General features: G+C 42.8%; 1 protein-coding gene across 2 annotated transcripts in view; it reads left to right on the top strand.

Annotated features, from left to right (window-relative positions):
• TSPAN5 (tetraspanin 5) overlaps window positions 1–19317 on the top strand; it is an 84921-nt gene that overhangs the window by 52683 nt on the left and 12921 nt on the right. For both annotated transcript variants that reach the window (XM_044429098.1, XM_044429100.1), the window contains exon 2: window positions 6199–6249. In XM_044429098.1, coding sequence (XP_044285033.1) covers window positions 6199–6249 — 51 coding nt within the window. The remainder of the gene's footprint in view (window positions 1–6198; window positions 6250–19317) is intronic.

The following is a 19317-nucleotide window of genomic DNA, read 5'->3' as shown; positions in this document are numbered from 1 at the left end:
TACAAATGTTTGGTGTCCAAAACATCTGGAGGACAGCAGGCTGGTCCACAGTGGCTAGCAAGTAGCATTCCTTCCATTCATGCATGTGGATTCAAAGCACATGCTCTGACACTGGTCTCCAGCCCTTCCTGTATCATCCAGCCCTTTTTTTAAAAAAAAATATTATTGCATGTATATCACACCCTTTTCCCTCCTGTGAGGAAACAAGGCATCTTTCCTGGTCCTGCTCCATTTATAGCACAGCAACCCTGTGAAGTAGCTCAGTCCGAGAGGCTGTGATGGGAGGCTCTCAGTGGCTGTTAGCCTTGCTGGCTGTGTGCCGCCCCCTTCACCAGGGCTGGCCTGCCTGCATACGCCAGTCGCTGAGCAGCTGGGCAGGCGGAGTCTTGACCCACCTGCTTGAGGGATCCTGTGCACAGCTTGTTTGCTAATGTGGGCACAGAGTGCTGGACAAGATGGACCTTGGGTCTGATCCAGTGTTGCTTTTCTTACGTTCTTATGACCCAAAGTCACCAAGTGAGCTTCATGACTGGGTAGGGAGTTAAACTCAACTCTCCTGAGTCCTAGTCCAGTGCACCAATGACCACACCACACTGGCTTTCAAAGCACTTGAGTTCCTTCCTCTGTCTGTCTTTGCTGTGCTTTCTATGGCTGCGATGGTGCAAGAGGCTCCAAGGGCAGACATGTATGCAACTGCTGGAAATGAAATCCTGCAAACTTCGCCTTGTTGCTTTGACTTGAAGCAGGAGAAACACAATACCTTCTGTGCTCTGTATTTTTAAATCCTGCCTGTATCTGTGTCTGATTTTCTACTTTCCACCTGGGTACATTAAACCAGAGTGAAACATGATTCACATAATGGTCTTTGCAGTGGTGCCTTCTTTCTTTTGGTGACTCTGTGAAGACTGCCGTTCATTGTTTATGTTCTCAAAGCAGAGCTGTAGTGAATTGTGGTTGAACGATTCCCCTCCAGAAAGGGGCCATCAAGCAATGGCAGCTAATTGCTATTAAAGTGGATTTGAATATTTTTCTCATTAGTGCTGCACCTAAAATGACATCAGGAAACATCTGGAAACCTGTGCTTCCTTGACGAATGCTTATGGGATATGATTTCAGCCGAGCAGAAACTAAACATCCATTGTGTCTTAATTCACTAATATTTAGAGTGAGACTTTCCTACTGGCAGCAGTTGAAGGGCAAAGATTGGACTGCAGGTTAGCTAGAGGGATGCTTCATAAGTACAATTGTACATATTTGTTTGATCTCTATGAACTTAACAGATGCCCTTAACAGCTTGGTTTCCCATGGTCATTCTCTGTGGTTAGACATCTTGAAAAGGACTCTTGAGCTGGCTCTGGAGAAAGAGTAGCCACTTCTGCATCTTGTAGACATTATGGCGGAAACTTTCACCACATGAATGTAGTGGTCCCCTTAGTAGTTAGCTATACCCTGTTTCAACAGGGACAGCATGTGAAGCCTGGGAAAGGGCCATCTTCCACCATCATCTCCCAGGACTTAAGGCAGGAGCGGGCAGTCTGTGGCTTAAAAACATGTATTGGCTTTCAGTTCCTATCATGCTTCACTGGCTGACTACGACTGATGGAATGGTAAGCCAAACATTCAGAGGGCCACAAATTGCTCACCCCAGTTCTTATTTGATCCCATATTTGACACAATCCAGATCAGCAATGCAGCAGGGTAGGAAAGGAGTAAAACCCCCACAGCCTATGCAGGGACTTGATCTGGATTAGATGCTTTGCACTTACACTAGACCAAGAAAGGGACACAGGACACAACTGCTTTATCTTTAACGTAACGTATGCTGCCCCCCCCCCCCACAATTGTCATCTGAACTGCTTTTTATTCTCCAGTGTGTTCTACAGAATATGCTGCAGAGACATATTTCGATTGTCTGTGCTGTTTCAGTAGGAGGTGTTGGTGCTGATGCTGGTTGTAAGTGGTCTTAAAGGGCATGCTATGGAAGAGCCAGATACTTTTCTCTCCGAAATGGAATCTGAACAAAATGGATGCAGCACACACTTTGGTAACGCAACTGACAGGAAAAGGCTGGCAGATGAGACCCACCTGTGCCTCACCCACATGATCTCGCACATGTATTCACATTGCACTTAGTAGTTGCTTGATACATGTATACCATTTAATGTGATGTAATTTATATTGTAGTTGCAATTCAGTTCTTTTTAAAATTTGCATGGCTGTAGATGCAAAAAAAGAAAAGAGGGAAGGACTTCTTGATCTCAATCAAAAAAATCTTTTAAATTTTTAAAGCAATTGCTCTTTGTGATCCTTTGAAGGAAATGTACTAAACTGAAGGCAGGCCCAAATCTAAAAGGTAAAACATGCACAACTCAACACTTCTGAAATTTTTAGTTCTAAGTAATTGTGTTTTTTAGATTGCCTTTTATGTTCATTGCATTTTAAACTTTTCCCATATCTTTTGGAATGTGTGGATTTGTTTTTAAAAGAATAGCATTTGTTTTAACTATTTTGATGGTAAATAAAATGTCCGGTTCACATGAGAGTGCAATTCAGTGGAGCTGTCCATAACCTTCCAAACTTGAAGGATTGCAGAAGTTCTGCTCTGCAATCTGCCATCTAACTGCAGTGCCTCAGAAGAATGGACTGAGGCTCTGCCAGGACACATTGCCTCTGAAGCTCTTCCCTGAGGTTGCCCTTTGGCTGTTTCCACCTCCTAAATCCATTCTCTGAAGTCACACCTATGACCTTGGAGAATTAATCTGGAACAGTTTTTTCGGTACTGGGACACTGCTAGATGAGTTGCCGCAAGCATGTCTCCAGAAAGAAACATCGCATATGGATATTCCCTGTTACACAGAATCAAAGAAGCAAAGTAGGTGTGGAGAACCAGCCAAGAGCTGTGATCATCCATGCCAGAATCGTGTAGCATTTTCAAGCCTGGTTTCTCTAAGGAGGAGAACGAGGAGGGTGACCTAAATGTGGAACGCTAGCCCTGAGATCAGAGCTCTTTTCAGCTTCAAAGCTGGGGTGATTCTGAAAGAATCCTATGGCCTTCTACATATTGCCTGTGGGTCATAGGATGGCTCTGTAAGTGTCTTTAAAAACTTAGCTGATTTGGATTTTTTGGCATATCTTTTAGTGCAAAGTTCTTTTCTAATTGAGTCATAGAAGAAAATAAAGTTTTTGTGTGAATTACAATCAAGTATGTTCTTACCACATTCACTGAGCAACTTCCATCCATATTATATTTGCACAAAGGCAACATCACCACAAGGATTTAATAAAATGTAATGAGGCAACATTCATCATCTTAGAAAATGTCTAGTAATTAGAACTATACTGAGCATTTTCTTGGCTCCTTTTAATGCAGATTTTTATTTCACATTGTGCCTTGGTGACATACTCAGAATGAAGTAATTTAGACACTAAGCAGACTAAATCATAATCCTCTGATCTATGCCTGTGCCACGTCCCTTTTCTGGGAAACTTGAAATGTTTGTTCCCCAAATCCATGGGTGTGGCCAGCATATGATCAGGTTCATGGCAGGTTGTCCCCCTTTCCTACTCCTCTGGTCCTCCTGTGAGTATCCAAGGGACTCTGCAGGAGGACCTTTCCCGTCTGCCTCCTCCGCCCTGTGTCTCCTTTGCCCTCTGTAAACCATGCAGTAGCCAAACTGAAGTCACAGTAAGCCAGGAAATGCACCCAAAGAAGATGATTGTCCAGACCTTGCAAGATGTTCCCAGTAGTCAGTACACACACACACACACACACACACCAGAGTTTGATAACTGTAAGCCTTTAATTTTGATTTTAAACTAGTTTGGCAGTTGGCTGCATAAAGTTGGAACCAGGGTTATTGTTCAACCAAAATATTATACCTTTTGCAGTGGAAAGGAAAAATCATTACTGGGCAAATAAGATTTAGCTGTTTTTTCCTGCTTTGATCTTCTTGGGCTTAGCTGTATAGAGCTGTCTTGTAGTAACCAGGCTTGAGAAATGCTTTGTGATTCTGGCCTGGAGGGTCATACCTCTTGACTGGTTTTCCACACCTGCTTTGCTTCTTGGGGTCTTTGTTGATAGACAGAACATCTGTGCTTCCTGGAGTTACGCTTGTGGCAGCTCAGCTAACAGTGTCCCAGAGGTTAGCTTAGAGGTTTGTGAGTATTTCACTCATATTACCTCTAGATCTGCAACTCTTCTGCTTTTCACACTGTGGAGAGTGTAGGTATGAATAGTCAAAAAAGGAGAGCTGAAAGGGTGTCAGTGGCTCAGTTTTTAAAAGCTACTTCTGTTTTCTCACTAGTGAAATTTGCATCTGTACGTATTCCTTTTCATGCCTGTTTGGCCATTGCTAAACTCCGAAACAATGCACTCAGTGTTGACTTGGTGGAAATGTAGTTTGTTAATGGATATAGTAACTAAAGTGAAATATATGCTAAACATTACCTCAGAATTTGAAGACACGGCTTAAGTGCAGTGGAGAAACAAGAGCCTTTGGCACGGCTCCTAGAGAAGTTCATAACCCTGTGATTTGGCAACATTTCAGGAACCTACCTGGGCCAGCTTGTTTGAGGAGAGTGACACAGAAGAGGGTGCTTTTCCCTTTGTTGCACAAAATATGTCTATGAAGGACCTCGTTGTGATTCAGCTTTGGGTTAAGTTTCTCTCAAAGAATGTGACACAATTACAAAAATGTTTGTGCTGATGAGACAATGTTGTTATGAATTCAATGGATGCCTAGGAATGGGGTTGTGGAGTATCTTATGGGAGTAGGTGGGAAGATCTGGCAATCTGGAACTAAACAAAGCGTTGCCATAAAATGAAGAAATCGGCCTACTCTCTCAAAGAACACAGGAAGCTGCCTTATCTTGAGGCAGCCAACTGGTCGTCTAGCTGGTATTGTTGACAATGTCTCTCATTGGCTTTGTTGTTGGTCAGCTTTTCAGTGATCAAAGAACAATTTCCACTGTTGCCCTGTTTTCCATTTGAATGGAGCTACAGCAGTGGCACAATCCTCATCTTAGCTTTTGCTGCCCAAAGCCCTTTAAATGTCTTCAGTGCCATATCACTGGGTGTGCAATTTCCTGGTTCCCAGATCTTCACTTTCAAGCTCGCGCTTTTAACATTTTCTTAAAAAGCAGCCCAATTTATGAGTCATGGTTTGGAGATGAGGCAAGCCCTGGGAATTCTGAATAGATTGTTGCCTTCTAAAATTATTTCCTGTCACTCAATTTTCAAAGTTAGGCACTTAAGAGGGGCTGAATCAGACCAAGGGTCCATCTGTTCCAGCATTCTGTCCAGCAGTGGCCGGCCAAGTAAGCAGTTTTGTTAAGTAAGCCAGATGCTCTTAGTCAGCTCCCCAAAGGGACCTTTTTGGTGGAAAAAGTAGGATAAAATAGTTAGATAAATAAAAGGCAAAGCAAGGCAACAGCCATCTCCCTGCAGAGTACCTCCAAGGGATGTTTCATGATCATTTCTAATAACCTCTGACAGCTTCATCCTCTTAATTCCATGCATGAATATTTCAGCCAGCTAGGGATGGCCGTCCTACTCATGTTCATGGGAGAAAATGCCATTGAAATTAAAGGGGCTGGCTTCTGAATTGACACTGTTTGTCTCTAAACTTTTACTTTCTAGCAACTTCCTGATGCTCTCCAGAGTTGAGGACTGCACATGGTCCGTGGCTCTGCAACTTATGGTAGAGTTGGATCGCTAGGGCACTAGGCTTGGGCAACACTTGTGCCATGACGCTTTCTGGAATTCTTTTTCCAGTGTTAGCAGTGTTTTCACAAAGACTTAGCCTTACCTGTCCTTGCAACAATCCTGTTTTAGGCTGAGAGTAGTTTGTCCATAGCTGCTCAGCGAGCTTCAAGGCTGAAGAAGAGCTTTAATGCAAGTCCAGACTATCCACAGTCTCCTTTTTGATACCTTTCTGTATCTTGTATGTGTGGTTGGTGTGTTCCTTGCTTATCCCTCCACAGAAAGCCCACATTTGGCTGTGTGATACATGTATTATTATTCAATTACATACCATGTAGGATATGTAATATATATAGCAATTCAAGCATCATTTCCATAAGCCTTTGATATTATACTAAGAGTCAGACTAGTGATGAGAACAAAGTAACAATATTTTTAAAAATCTACCCCTTGGAATGTTTGCCTTTCTTACCTTCACTTCTTTTCCTCTCTTTCAGTTCCTCGGCATAGCATTTCTTGGAATTGGATTATGGGCATGGAATGAAAAAGTAAGTTGAATATACCAGACTGTTGAACCAATTAAATCTAAACCTCATCCCCTCCCTTATATTGAATGAAAATTAGTTTTCATGAAATATATAGATTCTTGTCAAACAATACCACACAAAGGCACAGACACTGGGCGTGTTCACACATAGCAACGACCAAGCACAGCAGTGAGTTCCATCGGGCCTGTTGTTCTGGAGACAATCTGTGGTATGCTCAACAGATGATTTAGTTTACCATGGGTTATTTCCCTCTGCCCCTCTCTCAGTTCTGCCATGAAGGGACCCTGCAGTAGGACTGCCTTGCCTGCCCTTCCCTGCTATGAGGACATGTGGCTTTGGGCTCATTGCAGCTTTTTTCCCTCTCCCCTGCTTTTTAAGAGATGGCAAAAGGACTGCCTGAAGGGCTGTCAGTAGGCAAATTAATTTATTTTTATTACATTTCTAAACTGCCCAAAAGTTATTGGGCAGTTCATAGCAATTTAAATCATCTTTAAAAATGTTGAATACATTTGAGTGTGCACGTGTGCACACACGCAAGTGCACACACACACACACACACACAATTTTTGTACCACCCAACAGCCAAAGTACAACAACATGTGAATATGGGTGTTTTATTTATTTATTTCTGTAGTTCTCTTGTTCAAAAATGGATTCTATTTTTCTTGGGAAAAGGAGTTTTGACAGCTACCAGGATGGGTTTTGACTGAGACTTCTGGCAGTACATGTCCCAGTTAAAAGTCAAACAAGCCATTACCCTGTCAGAAATCCCTTTTAAAAGGTACCCAGAATTCTGAGTGCTAAATGTGCCAGATGTGCTTTTTTCAAGAAAAAGAGGCTGGCATACACCTTCGTACTTTCCCAAGCAGTGAGACTCCTGGGGGAAAGTGGAAAATGTGCATCACCCTGAGCACTGGGAGGGGGAAAAAGGAGGATCTCAGTGCAAAGGGGATATTAATTTTACCACCTTCTTTTCCTGAGCCAAAATCACCTTGGAGAGCTTTTCTTTTCACAGCTGTCAAGAGAAAGCAGAAGGGGAAAAAAGCCTGTTTGGACTTCCTTGGGTCCATGTGCAGGGTTGTTGTATTTTGGCAGCGGGTGCCTGTAGGTTGTGAGGCTTCAGATTCCACAGTAGTGGAACCATGGACCCTCCGGTTATGCAAATATGACTATTTTTTAAATTAATGAATGAACACATTTGCACATCATTTATGCAGGAAAAAATGGAGAAAGAATGGTTTGCCCATCACTGGCAGCCTCTCCAAGGTTCTTCTTGGGCAATTTGAAGGTCCTGTCTATGGCAGTCAAAATGGGGACTGTGAAAACATAATGTCAAGATTGCATTCATGATCTCTGGGGAAGAAAGTGGTGAAGGGGGAAAATGCCATTGGAAGTTCAAAACTGCTCACGATCATGTAGATTAATTTACAAAGCAGGTTCTATTAGTTATGTGGGCAACACATTTCTTTAAATCACCTGATTTTAACGAACATAATAGTAGTGGATCAAGCCAAAGTCCTATTTGGTTCATCATTTTGTTTCCACACTAGTAAACCAGATGCTCTTGAGAAGTCCACAAGCAGAACATGAGTAGAGTTGTGGCCTTCTGTTCTTGTCCCCCAGCCACTGGTATAAGAAGCATTCTCCCTCTGATACTGGATGTAGTATGCATTTTTTTCTGACCAGTTGCCATGGATGGCCTCATGAGCATCTTAGAGTGATTTCCTCCATTGTGAACAGTGAAAGGGAAATGCCTATAAAGTGGTACACCTTCATGCACTATAAAAAATCATTATTTTTAAAATATAAGCTGGACCCTTCAATACATGTGACATAGTGTTTAGTTTGCTGATTGATTCTGAACCATTAATACGTTAGGCTGTTCCAGTGGATTTTGTTGACTTCTCGATCTATATTTGTGGAGTTTCTCTTTACTGTCCAGCAACTGCATTTGTATGATTAGCAGGATAGATTATAATTCATACTGTTCCTTAAAAAATACAAATCAAGAAAACCTGATCCCATAGTTGATGATCAACAGATACAGTCTCTGGTTTGGTGTCAATCAGTATTTTCTGGCCTAGGAAACCAAACCAAGCTGAAAACCTGGCTAATTTAAGACAAGACTCATTGGAGAAGACAATCATGCTAGGGAAAGTTGAAAGCAGCAGAAGAAAGGAAGTCAAAGTATGAAATGAATCGAACTCATAAGGGAAGCCACATCCTTGAGTTTAGAACAGCTAAGCAGGGATGTCATGGATAGAACTTTTTGAAGGGTTGTCATTCAGAGGGTTGTCATAAGTTGGACGATAGCAACAATTTAAGGCATGCATCCATTTTAAGGCAAAGGAGCTGACACTTTCGTTTGGGCTTTAAAATAAAATAGGATAACAGACTTGGTTTGGATGTTATTACCAATTGTGGGCTAAACAACTTACAACTATCCAGGGTTGTGCAAGAGTGAGCATGCGGCCTCATTTCTGGCCACTTTTGTTTCCCTCTCAACAATCCACTTTGAACTTTGCACACCATGAACAACAAACAGTCCAACTTTCCTGATTGTTTTCAGATGCAATTTTTGTTATGTGTCTATAAGATTAATGAATGCCTTCTGAAACTCTGCACTCTTTACCAACTTCTGGAAGGTCACTGGTGAAGTGAAATAGCCCTTTTTTGTAAGGGAATTATGGAACCAGGCCCCAGTCAGTCCAAAGAGTCATCATTATGATTGTGAAGAGGCCACTGAACTAAAACTTTGACCCTAATTCAAGCCTGATCTGATCTGAACAGCAATTCTGTGATAGAGTTCAGATAAAAAAATGCGTGCAGATCTTTTCATTTAACCATATTTGTTTGAAGCTTTAATGAAAAGAAAAAGAAAAGAATGCTTGAAAAACTTCCTTAGCACTGAAAGGAGTCTGAATTTTACCCCATTGTTTTATTTCAGGGTGTACATGAAGAGATGCTGTGAAATTTTGGGTAGCACAAAATCCTTGGGTAGTAAATGACACCTTTAATCTATGGCTCTAACTAAACTGTAACAAATGTTCTGGCAGAAATGTGCCTTTAAATGTTTAAATGGATTGAACCAATCAATGCAGAGAAGCCAATTAATTTTTAATAGCTAAGAAGCGAGGTATTTTTTCTCTTCCTGGAAGTTTAAAATTAGAAGTCAGAATATTAAGTTATATGCTATAAAAACCAACATAGTAAGTTCAAATGAAAACAACCCAGCCTAATTTGCTGGACTTAATTCAGTCAAAGTCTATCTTGCGCTGTTTAACTTGTTGAAGACAGAGAGAGAGGGAGGGAGAGAAAGAGGCAGGAAAGCAGAGCAAAAACGTTGCCACTTACAATTCTGCATGTATGCATTGTAATCTTGCCACCATTAAGCAAGCAAAACTTGCTTATCAGACAGCTGCAAACTACTTGACAGCTAGTTAGTTGGGCCTAAAAATGAATGGAAAATTAGCATCCTAAATTGTGATATTGGAAAGGGACCTATGAGAAGGTCGGAGTTTGGAAACCCAAGAGACACACAACTCTCTGCAGCATTTTATGTTGATTTTTAAAGTTTTAGCTTTTCTTTTGCTTCTCTTTCTCACTTGAGTGAAAATAACCAGTGATAGGCAGTTCCCAGCAAATGAAATCTTAATATTTACCAAAGAAACTTGAACCTCAAGGTTACAGAAAAATTGCTGCCAGAACACATTTGATTTCCCCGTAATACTATGCCTACTAATTATAGTCCAACCCAAAGTGATGTTAGATCAATTAGATTGTCATGTATTTATCTCTGTTAACTCATGCTGTCAAAACAAATCCTTACAAAAAGCACCTCCTTTACTGGATGCAGTTTCTCAAGAGATCAAATCCATTTGTAGTGATAGTTACATGCTTGGCTTTCGATGCAGACCTATCAATTTTCCCTCTTGGTTGTGCAGCAGAGGGAAGTATGGTACACAACCATGCTCTCACCTTTCCCTCCCAGTTCCTTTTTACCCTGGCAAGTTTCCCCCCGTGTTGTCTGCAAAGGTGCTGTATGAATCTGTGTGGAGCAGCAGCAGCAGAAAATGTACAAGCAAGCTGCTCACTTGTGAATCGTTTCTCTGTGTGAGAAGGGCTTTAAGCTCTTAGTTCACAGGGAGCCCTGGAAGGTGACAGGTCTGGCATTGCTTGAGGGGGATCTTTGCAAGGGCTGTTATGCTCTGATATGCCAGATTGCGATGGCTTCCATATTGCTCCTCCCAGGCAAGTTATCTCATCTAACATGGCAATTTCTGTTGGAGATGGTGATGGGAAAAGGACCCCTTATTAGAGAAATATTTGCTTTCTCCATACTCAGCTGGCGTGCGTGATTTCCCACAGGTGCCGTGACATAGTGGAACCAAAAATTAGAATTTTCCTGCAGCAAGGTACTGTTGTGAGCTAACTGCCCAGATAGTCATCTAGACTAACAGGTGGTACAAAAATAATAAAATGAACTCTGTGATAATGCCGAGTATTTTGGGGGCTCAGTCTTGAGCTTTACGGAAGGCCTGCTCCTGGTAGGCAACACAGCTGCCTACTTTTGACACTCCTAGAGGGGTGTGTGTGTGTGGGGACTGTCAGGATGAGCACCTGCAGTTGCCACCCCACTACCTGGCATCTGCTGTGTGCAACATCACCTGCCAGAAGAAAGCACAGGGTTCAGAACAGCCAGTGCCTTTGAGGGACACATGGATTGTGCTGGATGCTTGGGGTGATTTTGCTTCTGCCATGTCCATGTTCTTTGACAGAACCTCTGCTAACATAGCAACACTGAATGAGAGCCCCTTGCAATGGTTTCTGTTGGTGCTAGGAAAAAAATCCTGTTTCTGTTGGTGCTAGGAAAAAAATCCTGCTCACTGTCTTGCACCAAAGTCAGTAAGGTTCGTGAGCATTAGTGAAAGCACCTTTTCACTCATGTCCCCTACCCTGTGAGAGATACGGTGGTTTTAACAATGCATCTGTTTTCTTTGGATTTTACTTGTATGGTATTTACTCCTGATGAGCATTCTGAAATTGTATTTGTTGACAGTCATGTTAATTAAAATAGTTTGCATTGCTTTTTATGTTGCAAGCTCCCTTGGAAGGTGAAGGTCTTACAGTTTGGCTAAGAGAAGTTCCTAACTACCTAGCTGTTGGAAGGTGTGGTAACTTGCTGTGCTGGAAGTGTGCCACCCGCTCTGCCCCATCAGTCACTTCCCTGTTCTGATCCCTCCCTCCTTTCAGCTTCTTCCCCTTAATCTTCAGGGCTGAACTTGAAGCCTGTTGGCACACCCTTGGACCCACCATTTTGGTTCAGAATTTGGGTTGGATCTATATACTTTGAGTGAAAGTTATGGAACTTCTCTTGAAGACTGTCCAGTGTAAGTTATATTGGGAGTAAATGTTGTTATTCCCTTTGATACTGTGGTGCCACTCTTGCTTCTCTCTTGCTTCATAAAACGTCTTAATTGGAACCTGCAGTTTGATGGCATATTCTGACATGCCAAGGATTGTTTCCTCCCCTGCTTCCCCGTATTTGCCAGTTCATTCATCCATGCTTCATGCTGGGTGCAACAAAAGGCAGTTCACAGGGCAAACAGAATGGATTCTGCCCAGTCTGGATTCTGGGAAAGTTTGCTAGGAGTTCATCCTAGACAAAAACCCACAGAGCTTTGCCGTCACATCAGTTCTAGGAGAAAAAAAATGAAAGGTTTTGATAGCAAGCCTCAAGTAAGCCATGGTGGCTGTGAATGATGGGAATTGCAGTTCAAGCCCTTGGCACCAAGTTGGGGACGGTTGCCATAATGGAATGCTCTACTTGGGATGCCATGCCTGGTATTTCCTCTGATACCTTCTGGTACCAGGTGAAGAGCTTCATTTTTTATCTTCCTAGGCCAGGAAGATAAATTGTTATTTGCTTTTTGCTCAGATTTTAATTCTGTTGCCTTGAAGGGGCTGCTGCTTTACGTAATTTATGTTTGGTTGTTAAGAATAAGTCATTTGGAGAGTCATTTAAAAGACATGTAGGATATTCATCACCCCCTAACTGGTGACATTTTTTGCCATTCAGACAAAATATTTACATCCCCTCTTAATTGCAGGATTAGGTCATTTGCTTCCTTCCTTTTTTGAGGGGGGGATGATAATTTAGAAGGGGTTGCTGTAAGAACTGGCAGAGGAGGGCTTTTAAATAAGAGCTGCCTCCCAGCCCCTGTACATGTAGGAGCAGGGTGCCATGTCTCATTGGGCAGTCAGAGGGTGGTTGCTAATTAAAAACGAATGTGTCATAGCAGTTTCTTTTCAGACCCTGCATATATTTATTAGGGTTCATCTGGCCATGCAGATGCTTTTATTGAGATGAAAACCACCAATTTAAAGAACTTCATTCAGGATTTTCTTCTGTGTTTTTTTCATTCCCCTTTCAACTGCGTTCAAACAGGAGGAGGAGAACCAGGAGAACTGGGTTGGCCCCTGGTGCATCAGCAGAAGCAAAGAAATGCACCACTAAGTAAAGTGGGCATAGATTTGCAAAATATTTGCATCTGCCGAGTTCTTTATGTATAGGCAGAAATTTGAAAAATTGTTCTCATTCAAAGGGAATTACAGTGCATTTCCCTGTAGCGGGGAAGAATTTCACTTGTATGCCTGCACGGATTCCTGTTCAGAACACAGAACTGTTAATGAGCTGCTTTGAAGATCCTGCTATCCCTCCTTGTGCCTTTTATCTTTAAACCAGACTTGTACTGGGCAGTGCTTCAGGTAGAAGACACCTTCCAATATAAGATGAGCCTCCAGCATCCCTTAAAATAGAGGACTGTGTTCTGTACAGTAGGACACATGCTTTCCCTGGAGAGAACAAGAAAAGAATGTAGGGGAATGCAAATATTTCATATATTTTCACAGTCCTTGCTTTAGTCCCTGTGGCTCTTAACCAGTCTTTTCATACAAGGACTTCTGAATTCAGTAGCAAATATTTCTGTTTCTTGGGGGAAAGGGGCCTGTCTTAAGTCAAAGACTTGTTTAATGCAGAAACAGCAGACTGCTTCATTTGTTGGACACTGGTGGCCACCGAAGTGGGCTCTCTAGGAAATCCTTCTGCAGGGAACCCTGAATGTGTAGGCACACAGACTTGCATGGACCATTGCCAGTCACACAGTGGCAGGATCCAGCAGGACTAAATAGGGCTAATATGGAGTGGCGTTCTACGTGTTGGGACTAGGACAAGGAAGGCATTGCTTAGCCATGGACTTCACTTCAGTTTACAGGATTTACAAGAATGAACCTCATATTTACAGGAATGAACCTCAGCGTTCTGCACTCTATTTCTTGCATGTAAGGTGGAAGACAGGGAAGGACAGCCTGAATTCAAGGTTCATGTCTTCCTGTTCTGGTACTGCTCAGTGACTGATTCGCATTACATCTCAGCTGTGCCTAACTTCCTTCTGAGAAGGTTGTGTGTGTACAAAGCCCCAAGCTTCTTGGAGTAAAGGTTGGATAAGCAGTGTGGTGTAGAGGCTGAGAGTGCAGAACTGGGGCTCAGGAAATCTGGGTTCTGGTGCCTGTTCAGCCTTGGAGCCAGCTGGGTGACTTTGGGCCAGTCACAGGCTCTCAGCCCAACCTACCTCACACAGGTAGGTTGGTTAGGATAAGATTGGGGGGAGGAGGAAGAGGAGGATTTGGTAAGCTGCCTTGAGTTCCTTGAAAAAGAAAAAAGGCAGGATATCAAGCAATCAGCCAGTTAATTAAAAATGACCCTAGGTCCCAGTCTTAACCTTTTTACCCCTCACCCTCGCTTTGCAAAGCATGTCCACTATTTCATTCTCCCCCTCATAATTTCTGAGGTTTGGATGGGGACTGGGGCAGAACTGAGCAAGACATTTTGCCTGAGGAGAACCAGAGGGAGCCCAGCCTCTGTCTCTGACGTGGATGGCAGGACAGTGTCCTGATGGCAGCAGGCCAACATGGGGCAGAGAACACGCCACATGGCACACAGCTGTCTCCTCCAACACTTGCCTGCTCCTTCCGGCATCTGCTTCCTGAGGTAGCCACCGCACTTGGCATAATGGATTGGAGCAAAGAGGTGTTCAGGTTCCAGGTGCTGCTTTTTGGATGAGGTCTTCTGATTCCCGGGTGCCATAGATTTACAAGGCCTGTGATGCAAACAAGTTATGAGGTGTTCCTTCCTCAGCTTGATAAAAACAACATCACATTGTCCCTCCATCCTTCTATTCATTTTCAGTCATTTTGAGTCAAGATGAATATATTAGACCTAAAAATAGATAATGATATTCCATGTATTAATAGCATTGGGTGTAATCTCTTCAGATAGCGTCTAAGATTGATGAACTGCATTGCTGAGTCATGTTTGCCCAACTTAGTCGCAATCTCCGCATCTCTGCAGACTCTGATTTGTAACACTTCTATTCAAATAATGTTTATCAGCAATTTGTTTTACCATTTCTAAAATACAGTTGCTGTTTATGAAAGGGCTTCCTGGCTTCTGAAATGCCTTTATTCTGTCCCATGATACAGTGGCGAGAGTGTAAGAAAAGGCACGCCAGCTCCACGCACCCATCCCATGTCAAAATACTTTAGAAATGCATGGCTGCCCCCAGCCCCGCTTTGTATTTCCCAGGAAAGAAATGACTGAGTGTAATGTCATCATGCAATCCTGGCTGTAGGTTCCTTGTGGTGCTTCCCACTAGTCCATAATTTAATGTAATCATAAAGTGGATAATGAGCTCCAGAGCAGTTAATACTTTGAGGTTGAGTGCTATCAGGGCACACCCACCCAAGAGGCGTATAGAAGTCTACACATACTGCTGTCTTCTCTTCCTGTTCTCATATTCCTGTTTTCTGAACTCTACTAAACATGTCCCATACCCAGATGTTCTAATTTGAGCATCCACATTTTGTAAACCCATCGTTTCAGAAGAGTATTTGTAAAACAGGGTCAAATACAGGCAGATGGTTGTTCTTTTCAACCTGTTCAGCAAAAGGTGATGGTAGGTGAGAGGTTAAATAAGTTCAAAGACTGTGCTAGAGCAGACGGAAGGCCCATCTAGTCTCACATTCCATGTACAGTGGCCAACCAGATATCCATTGGAAGCCCACAAGCAAGACATGATCCCACCAATACTCTCCCTAGAATTCAGAGGCCTAGTGCCTGGATTTCTCACCACTGATAGTCATAGCCGTCCAGAGACGTTAGTAATTGGACAGCATACAAATTGTATGTATGTATGTATGTATGTATGTATAAATAAATAAATAAATAAATAAAATATCCCCTATGAGCACTGTGTTTTTGGGAAAGAGGATGAAATATAGAGCTGTTACAGTTTTAGGTATTTTTGGCTAGTGAGGATATGGTAGATAGATCCCCGCCCTTGAGATATACAAAGCAGGTTCTGTCCCCAGTATGAGGGATAGTATAAATCGGGGGTGGGCAGAAGGTAGATCACTAGATGATTTGGACATCAGTTCATCGAAGTCTCTGCCACCATGGCTAATGGCGAGGGAATGTATGGGCAGACATTCAGGGTACAATTCTATGCACATAGAGATGGAAAATGACCCTACAACCTTCAGCATGCCCCTGCCAGTTACAGAGCAGTTTACAGAGTAGAGAGCCAATGTAGTGGTCAGAATGCTGGAATGGGGCTTTCAGACCTGGGTTCTAGTGCCCACAGCTATGAATTTCACTGATGCCAAGAATTTTGGGTCAACCTACCTCCCAGGGTTATTGTGAAGATCAGATAGAAAGGAAGAACAGGATTGTGCAAGCTGATGTGGGTTTCTTGCAGGAAAAAATGGTAAATAAATATAATGAATTCATGAATAAATACCATAAAGTGCAAAACATTGGAAGATCTATTTTTGTCATCTTGGTATATAATTAGTTTGCCCCAACCTGGCATCCTCTAGATGTGTTCAAATACAACTCTCATCATCCCAGTTGTATGGTGGCTTAGGATAATGGTATTTGTATTCCAGACATCTGGGGGAGTGTGCCAGTGATTAAATTGAGGTCCATTGTTCAACTCCACTCAGGATATTTTTGTCCCTTCCCTTCCAATTTTGGTTAATGCATTATATTCCCTGTCTCTCCTCCCAACCCCAGTGGAGATCTTTGGCTTTTACTGTGGTTTTTTAATGGGAGGTGGGATATGGGCTAGGCTCTCAGATGTGTTCAGCTGTGACCACATCCAAGTACAGGAGGTCCTTCATAAAGGAGGATCCGACTAAAAATAGAAGGGTTGAAGGATGCGATGCTTTGCATGTTTAGAGAGAAGCAAGTCCTAGAACACTGTTAAAAGTTGTGGGACTGTTTTCTGTCTAATTACATTGCACTCGAATCTAGTTAATTTTTGCTTGCTCTTCACACTTCCCCAGCTTTCTCCTCTTCCCCTTTTGTAGCAAACCTTGGCTGAGACTTGACTCTGGGGTGCATGTGTGGAGGCCAAAGAGCTTCCCTGAGTTTTGCCTGATGGCAGCCTATTAAGAGAATCAAGGCGCACTGCACACAGCTGAGCTGGAGATCTGCCAGGGAAATCATCTACTCCCATCTTTGGAGAAACCCAGAAGAATCCTGGGTTGAAGCCAGCGTGAGATGCAGCAGGCAGAAAACACTGAATACATACTTCGGTAGAATGTTCTTCCTTTCCCTTGCCAAACACGCTTTTGCTAGCATTGTAGTTCATTGCATTGCAATCAACATCTTGAATAAAAATTGCCTTCCTTGGATATATTTGGGCCAAGATAATGGCAATATTTAGACTTAATATATTTGTTGTTATGTGCTGTCAAGTGGTCTGCGACTTACGGCGACCCTATGAATGACCCCCAGAATATCTGGTCTTTCAAAGTCCTGCTCAACTCTTGTACACTCAAGGCTCTTGTAAACTCAGCTCATTATCTCATATTTGCTCTTCCTCTTTTTCTACCTTTAGCTTTCCATAGCATTACTATCTTCTCCAGTGAGTCTCACCCTTTCTCATGATGTGCCTGAAGTATAACAGCCCTAGTTTAATTTTCCTTCTGGGCCAAGCTCTAGCTTGCTTTGATCTAGGACCCGCTGGTTTGTCTTTCTGTCAGTCCCAGGGTTTTGCCAAGGTTATCTCTATGTCTCTTTCAAAATAGAGCACAATTGCTGGAAGCTGGACTTCTCAACTAAGATACCCACAGAAACTCACAAACGTCTGGCAGGACAGTGGACTTTTAACAACCAGCCAGTCCGTGGTCTTGTTTGTATAGGTTTAGGTTTGTAGCTTTCTCTGTATAAACAAAATAGCCAAAATGTGGTCTTCTCTCCTTCCAACGCCTCTCTAGCTCTCAGACCAAAGAGGGGCATATGCAGAAGTTAGGATTGCTGGTATTAAATTGGAACAACAAACATTTGTCTTCCTTCTGCCATTGCTTGTACCTAAAAATTTAGGATATGAGGACTTGGGTTTCCAAGGCAGGTGACTGTCTTTCCAGTGGCTTCACACCTGTTTGCTTTTGCAAATTGAGCAGTAGATCAGGCTTCCCCATTCTCCTGGCTGGGAGAAGCTGGGAATTGTAGTTCAACAGGGAGTACCTGGAGGGAAAGGCTGCAATGGGTTCCTATCGTGATCACAGGCAAACCACACATACAAGCCTTTGGCTGACTCCAAAATGGGTTCCTGGGAACTCTTCAGAGTGGATGCTGCCTGTATGAAACTGGCCCAACTTGAAAAACATAAGAAGAGTCTTGCTGGATCCGACCAGTGGTCCACCTAGTCAATTCACGGAGCGTTCAGCCAGCTGCCCATAGGAAATGCACAGGTAGGGCAGAAATGCATCAGCATCCTCCAACCCATGTTCCTCAGCAACTGGTGTACATAGACCAACTACCTGTGATGTTGGAGCTAGATGTAACCCTCATGGCTAGTAGCCATGGAGGGCCTTCTTTTCCATGCATTTGTCCAGTCCCATTTTAAAGATGTCCAGATTGGTGGCCATTTCTGCAGTTAATGGAAATGAATTCTAGAGTGGTATAGCTGTGTGCTTTTCAGCTGTCCCAGATCTCCCACCAGTTGGCTTCATGGGATGACTCTAGAATTATGCGGAAGAGAAATGCCTGCCTCTCTACTCCCTTTACACCATGCACAATTTTGTGCAGCTCTATCATGTTTCTCCTTCCTTGTCTTTAGTCTCGGCTAAGCGTCAATAGTGCTAATATAGGTCATGTTCATTTCTCTATCTCTTTGTGCAGAAGGATAGCCTAACAGCGCAGTTCTATTCATACCCAATGTCCTGGGGCATGCCAGGAGTGGAAGGACATTTTTCTGTCCAAATCAGCCCTGCATTCACCCTAAGTGACACTTGCAATCCTTTTGCCTGAGGTAGGGAGATAACCTGCTGGGTATAGGAGATGCTTCCTCTCTTCAGCTGACAGACTGGCAGGGCCACGAGCAGAAAAGCACCATTTTGGCTTCTTTGTGTCTGTTGTATTAATATAACGAGGCATGATGGAGAATATTCATTGGATAAGTATGTATTACCTTGCCTGTTAATCACTTCTTTAGATAATTGTTTCAAAGGGCAGGTTTGTTGAGGCTTGGAAAATGCATGCATACCTGTTTCACTGTAATTAATTGAGGAAAGGGCAGGCAATCAACTAAGTGTGCAGTTGTGTGCATGTTTAGACAGAAAAGCCCTGCAACACCCAGCAATCTCTTGCTAGTCTGGCCTTTTCCTTCTTTTTGGCCATGGTTTTTTTTCCTGTTTAAACATGCATCGGATTGTGCCCTAAATGCCTTAATAATCAATCTTCTTGGATTCTCTGTCCAGAAAAGCCATTCATGGTGGCCTTGCTCACAAGCCCTGCTTCTCTAACCTCTTATGCAGATGTGTGCTAAGAGGAGTGCCCTTTCAATTCCTCACAAAGGTTGTGGCCATGTGCCTGATTGCATTGGTGGCAATTTGTTGCAGACAAAGAATGGCAGGAAGGTATTTTTTGTGTGTCCATAAAACTGTTTAGATCTCTCTTGACAATAAAGGCATCATGTCAGTGTGTTTGTTTTTGTCTGCATC

Source organism: Varanus komodoensis, unplaced genomic scaffold, assembly GCF_004798865.1.
Source record: "Varanus komodoensis strain SLA01 unplaced genomic scaffold, ASM479886v1 scaffold2, whole genome shotgun sequence".
NCBI lineage: Eukaryota > Metazoa > Chordata > Lepidosauria > Squamata > Varanidae > Varanus > Varanus komodoensis.
Note: the sequence above shows the minus strand (reverse complement) of the source record. Positions and strands in the feature narration are given on the sequence as shown.